This window comes from Crocodylus porosus, unplaced genomic scaffold (assembly GCF_001723895.1).
Source record: "Crocodylus porosus isolate Cpor-Errol unplaced genomic scaffold, CroPor_comp1, whole genome shotgun sequence".
NCBI lineage: Eukaryota > Metazoa > Chordata > Crocodylia > Crocodylidae > Crocodylus > Crocodylus porosus.
This window is the reverse complement of record NW_017728911.1, coordinates 11,812,869-11,822,990: the sequence shown is the minus strand read 5'-3', so window position 1 is coordinate 11,822,990 and position 10,122 is coordinate 11,812,869. Positions and strand designations below refer to the sequence as shown.

The 10,122-nt window shown below is 44.7% G+C and overlaps 1 protein-coding gene across 1 annotated transcript in view; it reads right to left on the bottom strand.

Annotated features, from left to right (window-relative positions):
* The window catches only part of MTMR10 (myotubularin related protein 10), a 64,393-nt gene extending 54,277 nt beyond the window's left edge, over nucleotides 1–10,116 (bottom strand). Inside the window, exons 1-2 of the mRNA XM_019533436.1 lie at nucleotides 9,985–10,116; nucleotides 8,807–8,867 (exon numbers count right to left, since the gene is read on the bottom strand). Coding sequence (XP_019388981.1) covers nucleotides 8,807–8,867; nucleotides 9,985–10,038 — 115 coding nt within the window. The 5' untranslated portion in view covers nucleotides 10,039–10,116. The remainder of the gene's footprint in view (nucleotides 1–8,806; nucleotides 8,868–9,984) is intronic.
* Between the last annotated feature and the right edge of the window lie 6 nt (nucleotides 10,117–10,122).

The following is a 10,122-nucleotide window of genomic DNA, read 5'->3' as shown; positions in this document are numbered from 1 at the left end:
CAATAAAACATTGCCTGACTGATCTCTCTCTCTCATTTTAATTGTAGGGAACATGGATTTTGGGGTATTTTACAGAGTGACTTAAGGATTTTTTTTAATCAGGGATTTTTCAGTTTTCTATTCAAGGAATACCAGAATTCCTGCTAGGGAGGCCAGTGGCAAGACCCTGCCTGCTCAGAGCTGGCACCTTGGACCCAGCTGACTGGCTGACCTCCTGGCCAAATGAGGCCAGGTAGACATGGTTTGACAGTTCAAAGCAGGCCACTACACTGGGAACATCTTCCAGGCGATAGCTGCCCAGATGGCTGGGCAGGGGGCATACATGGCAGTAGTGCCGCACAAAGGCCAACTCTGCAGCCACAGCCCAGGTACACAGCAGGTCACAGCCAGGCAGCAGCCCTGAATGCCAGACTGCTGCAGTTCAGCAGTCCAGGTGGCCCAAGGGGTAGTGTCCCCAGGTACCAATTGGCTGGGCCCCAGAAGCTCCTGAGAGCAGGTAGCCCTGAGCTACTTGCCAGGGCAGCTTTTTGTACTGATGGGGCCAGGACAGGGCAGCTTTTTATACTGCTGGGGACAACACAGGTGCTGGCCCCAGGCTCTAGCTCCCCCTGGCTGCACATCGGGGAGAAACCAGGCAGGGTTATTTTGCCCCAAGTGGCACAATTTGCTCCACAAAGTGCATGTCCGAGCACGTGAGCTGAGGCAAAAAGCCCCGGCTCAAATTTGTACTGCTTCTATTTGAGCTGTTGCAAGCGCACATGTTTGTATGTGTGGACATGCCCATAGGGGCCATACTTTTAAAAGTCAAATCCTTCAAGATCCAGTAAACCAAAATATGTAAACAAACCCTATATACCCTCCTTTTTTTCTGGCAGCAGTGTGGAGATGTGTATATTTCTCCAGGCTATGGCAGTACCAGCACGTGGCACTCCCTGACACACCTCTCTTGCCAACAGAAGCATGCATGACTGGACCAGGATGCCTACTTCTGTCACAGCCACTTCCCAGTCAGGCTCTCTACACTCTGCATGAGGCACATGGAATGCTTTCACTCAGCTGCAGCCATGGTGCAACAGCCCAGCTGAGAACCACTGAGGTAAACTGAGAGGGTACAACACTGGTTCTCAATTGGGGTGCTGCTAAAAGCAGAAAAGTTATGGAGGGATGCCCTCAATCTAAAAATGTTGAGTACCACTAATCTAGATACTAGAATTGGCTCCTTCACAAACTTTTTTTTTTAGTTTTATCTGCTACAAGAGAAACTTCTGCTACTGCTACAGAAATTTCTACACAGTTCTAAGTTGTAATCCAGTATGCTGCAATTAATAAAAAAGGGTTTCACAGATATAAATTAATATACATGTTCAATGTTTCCTTTCCATTTTTTTCTATATAGATAATAATTCTGCTCATCTGGTAAATGAATGCTGCACTAAAAAAAAGTTACCATCCTACATAGAGTATAAACTATATAAATCTGTTTTCTTTTAAGTGATGTTGCAACAGCATTTCCTCACTTAAAAAGAGCAATAGCAAATTTCAAACACTAGTCACCCACATGGAGAAAAGGGAGTCTGGAAAAATTGTGCAAACGGAAGAGTAGAATAAAAGCCACTAAGAAGCCTGGGTGTTCTTATGTATGTCCTCTTTTCCACAAAATGCTTTCCAAGTCAGAACTATGGAAAACTTCCAGCCATTTTAAAAATAGTGACACACTATATTTAGGTACAAATCTGACCTACATTTAAAAAAAAAAAAAAAAAGGCTATTCTGCTAAGAAGCCTTCTGTGGTCTTTAGGACTTGATTAGATACTTGCCAGTTTTACACAAAGTGTTGTGTAAAAACATGGGTGAGGTGAAATCAGAATCAGACCCTCATTATCATAAAATCTTTGTTTTGCAAAACTTTACATAAACAGTTTTCTTAAGAGAAGATTCTGCCTATTCAAGAAGTAGAACACCGTCACAGCCAGTTCTGTCTATACACAGAACACTGTATTTCTCTTAGTTGTGTGAACTCAGCAGCCCAGATCCTTTGCCCTACAGTAAGTGCACGTGCATGCCAGGACATACCAGTGTAAAACAGATGACAGTTACACTACACTGCTTCAGCTTCCAGTGCTACAGGGCAAAACGTTTTGGGTGGCTTCAGATGGCACAATGAACTAATGTGGAGATCTAAGACAGCACAGGCTAGCTCTCTTCCAGTGATATGGTAAACAACAGTTTCAGAGTTTCAGAGTTAGTAGGGTCGGAAGGGACCCGAGCAGATCATCAAGTCTGACCCCCTGCCATGGCAGGAAAGAGTACTGGGGTCAAACGACCCCAGCAAGGTAATTGTCTAGCCTTGTCTTAAAGACCCCCAGGGTAGGAGCCAGCAGCACTTCGCCTGTTCATCAGAACTTGGGCACAGCTCGACTGCCACCACCAAGTGCAAAGCCAAGAGTGCTCCCCCCTCCTGCCCGCCACCCACAAAGGCAAAAGAGATGAGGTCTGAGCCCCAATATCAACAGCGGCACCTCCTGCCAGGCCTCACACCTGCCACCCCTGCAGCTGCCCCTCTAGGCACACGCCCTGAGCTGGTGGGACGCCACAGCCTTCCGGCCAGCCCGAGAGCAGGTGGGCCGGGCTGGGCCCCCACTCTCCCCCTGCAGCCACAAGGGGCGCGGGGGCCGGTGCAGAAATGGCAGGGGGAGGGGCGCTCCCCACACAGGGGCCGGGGGCAGCCCCGGGCCTGGCCGTGCCCTGCACGCAGGCAGCAACAGAGGCTGCCACAGCTGCTGGCCCGGCAGGAGCCGGGGGTCGCTGCCCCGGCCCGAGCGCGCAGGGTGGGCGCGGCACAGACCTGTAGCAGCTCTCGGTGCCGCCCACGGCCGTCAGGCAGTAGGTGTTGGTGAGCTTGGCGAAGCAGCCAATCTCCTGGTTGATCTCAAAGCTAGCGCGCACCGCCATGGTCCGGACTGACATGTGCACGCTGCCCCACACCTGCTGCTGCTACGTTCAGAAATTATGCTACAGGCTCAGAAACATAGTACAACACTTAATCAAAAACCACATATAAAAAAATATTATATATACATGCTGTTAGGCTATGGCAGGGTCGCTCAACCTCCAGCCTTCAGAGACATTTCATCTGGTCCACAGGTCTCCCCACAGGTCAGGAAATCTGGGCTGGCACTGGGTCATACCCCCTATCCTGTCTGTGAGGGAGGATCGCAGGGTTGGGATGGGGCTAGGCAATGCCCCTTTCACCTCACAGGGCCAAGCCAGGTCCCATTTTCCCTCCATGGCTGTGGGTCATGCCCTCTCCCCCCCTACAGGACTGGGTCATATTCCCCCCCTCCCACAATCCCTAGCCCATGGGGTGGGTGACCCTCTTCCACCCCTGGAGGACCAGGCTCAGGCTGGGTTGCCCCCCTCCCCCACAGCGTGGCTGTGTGGTAGCTGCTGAGCCAGCCCTGGGCTCTGGATCAGAAACATCATCTGGCCCATGGATGGATCAGGCACTGCCCATCCGGCCTGCTGGGAAAAAGATTGAGCACCTCTGGCTTATGGGAATCAATAACAGTACAACTACAGACTCCCTGAGGGTCAAATACTATACCACTGAAGGAAATGGGAATTTTGTTATTGGTTTCTCTATTTCCAAGTTGAGGCTATAAAAATATAGTGCAGAGGAGTCCAAAAGACATAACTGTACAGTCCCCTATCCCCTCATAACATGGCAGTTATCTAACCAGAACTATTCCCATAACTAGGACCACAGGAAGGGCACTTGAAGCCCAAAAGCTCACCCAGCTATACTGTTGTCCAATAAGAGATACCAGAAAAAATCCTTGCCCCTTGTACACTTCCTGAACCACCACAACAACCTTCCAACCTTCCCACAATGACTGTCTTTACTGGAATCTCAGACTACTCTGAATTTAAGATAACGCACAATTAATTAGATTCTAGGCATGGAATATGTATATATTTGTTAAAATTTTCCATGTCTAGAATCTAGTTTTTGAAAGGTGGCCTTATATTAAATCCCCCCACAACCACAAAGCAGAGCCACTCAACCACTCTGCTGTGTTGTCCCCCAACTCTCTCACCCACCCCCTCCCGCCCCAGCTGCCTGCCACCCCCACACTCCATGCTCATGCACCCACACCTGCCCTTATGATACCTGAATCCCCTGCCCCCCCACTTGCACCACCTCCTGCTTGGCCCCCCTGCCACTTACCCATGCTCCTGCCTGGCCCTATCACCTGTCCTCTCCAAGTGGTACCAGCCTCCTCTAGCACCTGCCACCCCCCAATTCAGATCCTTCTGCTGCCCCTCAAAAAATTAAAATTCAATCAAATTTGTTTTACTTTGGCATCTTTATAGCAGATCAATTACTAAGAACCTGTAATTAAAACACTATTTGAGTTACCTGTTTACTTTACAAAATGGTATTTTAAAGGAGCTAGAGATGCTATATTTATGTAAGTGAAAAAATGTTCTTGTTCCTTTTGAGTACAGGGAAAACAATTTTCACTATAAAATGAAGAATGTGGTTCTTAGTGGTTAGAAGTAGTGTTTTGGGGTTACTTTGGTCACCACACACGTATTGTTCCTCCTCCCCACCCTTTCTAATTATATGACATGCTAACTTCCTTTCCAGCTGAAGAACTCAATTTCCTTACACAGGTTTCTTTAAATATTTTTTCAGATAACAGCTATTTAAATCATACAGTCAGAATTTAAAACAATTAGAAAGTGATGGAATTTGGTGCATAAATTTTAAATCAATGCATTTAGTTTCACACACTCCGGGCCTCTATGGTTTTAAAGCTACATCTGTACTGCCTTCTTGCCAAATCTAGACTACAACTGAGAAACAAGCCCCACCAGCTCACTCTAGGAACTAGGCACAAGAGATATCTTAAAGAGTCCTTAGCACATACCCCTGGCAAAACCATTCTTCTGTTCTCTGTGAAAGACTGACACTTTCTACAAAAACATTTGAGTTTTATAGTAAACCCAATTTCTAAGACTCTTAAGGCAAAGTTCTGACTAGCTCTATCAGCAGAGCTCCTCAAAGAGCTAAGCATCTAATTTAATCTGCTTTCTGTCAGCCCCTCTTTGAAAGATTGGAAAAATTAATCTTACTGTATTTTGTAAAGTATTTTGAGATGTGTAAATGAAAAGTATGGTTATAGTGCTGTATAAACATCTTACTGGAACAACAGAAGAGAACATAGGCTTCCATTAACTTTTACAGCTATATTGTGGCTAAATGTTGTCCCAAAATACACACTTCAAACAAAAGCTGAACACAGAAGAGGAAAGAATGGTCCTGGTCATATTTGTTCTCTTTGCTTTACGGTTTCTCTGAGGTAACTCAGCAAAAGACTGATTGATGCTTTGCAGTCAATCAACATGCTTCCATGGTCTGTACAAGCAGGTTTTGCACAGAACAGGAATTCACCGAGAAGCACTGGAAGAACTGAAATATAATACAGGGCACTCTGCATATTATACACATTTTTAAAAAGTTAAGGTGGGATCTTAAACACTACAGAACTTTCTGTGGAACAACAGTTACTATAAAGGATTCCCTGAAGTTGTGAAGTGATTGCTTATGCTCCGGAAACATGTATACAACTTTAATTTTAATGCACATTGTTCACTCGTTAGTCATAACTACAGGCTCACTCCCCCAAAAGGAAAACAATTCAGTTTCCTACTAACCAGGCATGTCACTCTGGTGGGTTGTCTGCCAGACTACTCACCCTTTCTCTAGTTTGCCTATTAGAAATAGGTTTACAATGCAATCTGTGTAGATCAACAAACTAATAAAGCAAAGACAAATAAACTGTGTCACTAAAGCCAACCTCATTCTCCACCAGGGAAAGGACTGGAAAAACATTTACATAGAAGAGAAATCTGTTTTAAAACTAGACAATATCTGAGAATGAAAATAGCTTGTGACTACATAAAATTATTCATTTTTCACTGTCCACTTCTACTACAAAAGGCCCAATGTTGCCAACACTCATGGTTTTTCTGTAAGGCTCATACTGTTTGCTGCATTTCTAAAAGCCACACCCTCCCAGAGGCATGCAATTACATGAGAATCTGAGCTTTCATTTGAAAACCAAGAGGTAAGCCTCTGCGGCACAGAACAGTTTTAAAATATAAAAGCTAATGGTTCAAGCCACAAGCAAAAATATTTTGCTCTCAATATTTATTTTATTTCTATTAAAATTCCTTGTGATTTTAGGGACCTGACTCAGGTCTCTAAATGCCTGGGGTTGGCAATGATGCTATGGCACACACTTTCCGATGCTCTCACCCCACCCAACCCGTGCGCTCACACATACTATCTGGCAAGTACTTCACTAGACCTCTAGCTCTAGGTCCTAGTTTTTGCTTACCCCTCTCACAAAACTGCCTTACCTAGAAATTAATCTATGTTTTGTAGTTTTGACAAAGTTACTTGCAATCATAGGTGCATTCTAATGGATCCAAAAACGGTATGTACACATAAAGAATCAACTTTATACCACAGAGTTTTAGCTCCATTAAGCTGTGTTTTCTTTCTGGACAGCATAATCAAGATTACACAACAATTAAGGACAGGAAATTAGGAGTACCATATCAGTTATAATTGCCAGGGGAGTGGAAGTCTAACACAATGTAATTAAAGTAGTTGGAGCTTGGCCAGAACCTTGGTTTTGTGTCAGATCCAAAACTTAGTACCTCCAGCAGCGCAAAGGGAGTGCATGTGCACTCATGTGCATACTTTTCTACTGTACTAATTGACCATGGAATCCAAAAATCCAAATCCACTTAAGTACATGCTTTATTTTAAGCAGGAATAGTCTTATTTACAGCACGTAATGTACCAGATAAAGTTTTGAAATACTCACTCTGGTGCACAGATTGGAACACAGTGTACGGAGATTAAGGCAGTTAATACAAAAAACAAAACAAAATCTTCTGAATCCCAGGTCAGTTTTTGTCACAACATTAAACTTCTACACTCACATCAACCTGGGGCATTAGTTTGAGATTAACTCATACTGGAATTTGCTCCTTAGATTCATTATAGACTACTCTGAACAACACAAAAGAAAGATCCCTAACAAATGCTCCTAATCCAGAAAAAAAGGAATAGGAGGTAAAGGGAACAAGTGGTCAAAATTCTCAGCAATTAGGGGTATCCAAAGGCCAATTTTCCATTGTGGAAGGGCAAATGATCTGTCCTGTTTTGAGGCACACATGTAATACGTCAAATGGTAAACTGAAGTTGTAAAGTTTTTTCTATAGCTAAAGAAATACCAAAACTTTTTACAATATATAAAAATATGGTTTTAAGCCCCCCAGAATAAAATATCATATTATTTTATTTTGAAAAGAAATGCAGTCAATCAACATTTACTCATTCAGGTAAAAATGAGATCATGATCTCTGATCAGACTCTGTCATTGGAAAGGAGAAGCCTTTCAGCAGCCTAAACTTACAGTGCACCAGAACATTCAGTTCTTAGACCTGCTGGACCAACAGCACTTAAATGCCAGGTAGTAGGTGGAATAATTAACTTTTTAATTACCACACACATAGTGAACTGTTACTTATTAATCCTGCTATTCACTTAGAGACTGGTAATATCCAAGTCAACTTAAACAGCTGATTATGCAATAGTAGTATATTTATTCCCCTTCCAACCAGAATAAGCAACAACTTGATTATACAAGCAGCACAGGTAATGGAAAAATAAATTACTTAGGTCTTTCTTCAGTGAAAACTTCCTTCAGCTAAAGCAAACAAGCAACATGTCCAACTATGGCAACCCTATTGTTCTAAGTAATTGTTTGTAATTCAAGGTACATACTGAAATTTTAATTCCAGAACAAGATCTTACAATCCACATGTCTATCACATAACCAAGAAGTTTTATTTCTTAATAAAGAGAGACAGGACAAGAGTCAAACTTCACAAATTCTGTTCTAAATTATGGATTTTAAAGAATTAACCCCACACTATTTCTTCTAATTCATTTGACACAATGTCCTGCATTCATATTTCAAAACGCCTCATCAATTAAAAAAAAATGGGTATTTAATAGAGTACTTAAATTCTTGTAACTTAAAGGTGCACTGTACAACCACTGTACACTGTACAACCACTTCTTTTAAACTAACCAAGGGTAGCTACCCAGGCCACAAGGGCAAAGCTTCATATGCTCATGTGACTCCAACAGCTGAACCAGGGTTGCAGTCCAGTGATCCAGAGTGACAGAAGCCTAAACCATGTCACCAAAGCTACACCAGGTTACAGGTACTCAAGTAAATACCAAACCACAATTTATCGTGACTACGTAGAATGCATGCCTCCCTATGCCTAGTTTGGCAAGGATTGGAGCATCCTTTCTCAAGTCTGACAGAGATGCAGGTGCAGGCCTGATGTCCAGAAGTTTGTCCAACTCCCCTCCTCACTATAAATTGGTTCAATAAAAGATGCCACAAAACATTCTTGCCTCTCAGACATTTCCTGAACCATCACTGGTAGGACAACACCACACCTACTATGTTCAGTTAGTTTTAAGAGCTAAAGAAAACTAGAAAAGCTTTCTTCCAACAGCACAGACTAGATTTTCTTACTGAATTACAACTTTATTTCCTTTCCTTTCTTTCATACTAAGGAATGAACTAAAACGTATTAATTAATAGTAACAAAAACAGATTACAAGTTGCATCTCTGTTACTAACATGACTAGTATAAGTGGAAGCCTTAAAAATAACTTTATCTAGATATTGCTCCTATTCTTTACCTGGCAAAAGCACAGGTTCCAGCTTCTTAATCTTCGGTTCTGGAGTTATCTTCTCTTCAGCCTGAAACAAATGCACACAAAAAAGGAACAAATGAGACTTAAACTTACGCACATGCACAAACCAGGTCTTGGCAGAATGAGAGCCCTAGCGAGACTTAAAGGCTCTGGTGCTGGAATAGGACCCAGGTGGATGGAGCCACTAGCATGCACATACATCTTCTTCATTTATTGTCATGGGCGTAAGCCAGTGGGTCTCAACATTGTTAGACTCAAGGGCACCCCTAGGAAAATGCCAGCTCTCAGCTTTCCCTCATGTTATGACTACAAAAAAACAACAGAACAATTCTTCTGTTGCAAATAACTCAGAAAGGCTACAAAAAGTCAGATTTTTTTAGCACTATGGACTCCTACTTAAAATCTCTGGCTTTATCTTGTGAATCACACGTGGGTGTTTGCAAACCTAGTGGCACTAATATTGCCTGACACCCGCAAAAGGATCTCACAGCACCCAGGGTGCAGCAGCTCCTTGCTGACAATCGCTGGAGTAAGTTTACTGGTAGAGTGAAACTTGTGAAGCCAAAACTTGATCTGTTTGGTTTAAAAGGTGCTGTAGCATTTTGTTTTTACTTCCAGAAATAAATTAAAGTACAGTCCAACCAGTGATGCAGAAAACTTTTGCCAAAGAACCTAATGGTTTCCACTTCCAGAGAAGGGGCACTCGCCCCAGAAATACAAACCCGGAGGAGCGCTTGTCGCTCTTGTTTCTGTTTTACCGAGAAAACGCAGAAACCAAACATAACCAGGCTTGGACCTTCAGCCCTAGGGGCTCCTGGGTCGCTACCTCTTCACCTCCTCCGCCCGCCTGCCCAGTCCAGACTGGAAATGTCCCGCAAGCGGCACTGGGGCGCGCTCTCCCCCGGCCCCGGAGCCAGGAGCCGAGGTGACAGGTGAAACGTCCACCTCCAAGAGACGGGCACCGGCTCTTGAAAGTCACCCGGGGTTTAAACACGGGCACGGCCCCCTCCCGCAGGAGCCCAAACTTAGCGACACGCACGAAAGAAGCCGGAGCCGGAGCCGGAGCCAGGCCCGGGCCGGCCGCCGCCTCGGGGCTCTGCGCAGGTGCCGCCGGGCCCGGGCAGGGAAGGGCATGGCGGCGGGGGGGCTGGGGAAGGTGTTACCTGCGGCAGAAGATAGGACTTGAAGGTGGGCTTGGGGGGCTTGAGGGAGAACATCGTGGCCCAGCGCTGCCGCGGGACGGGCGCTGCGGGCGCCGGCTCCGGAGCTGCGAGGCGGCGGCGGCGGGCAGAGGAGCAGCC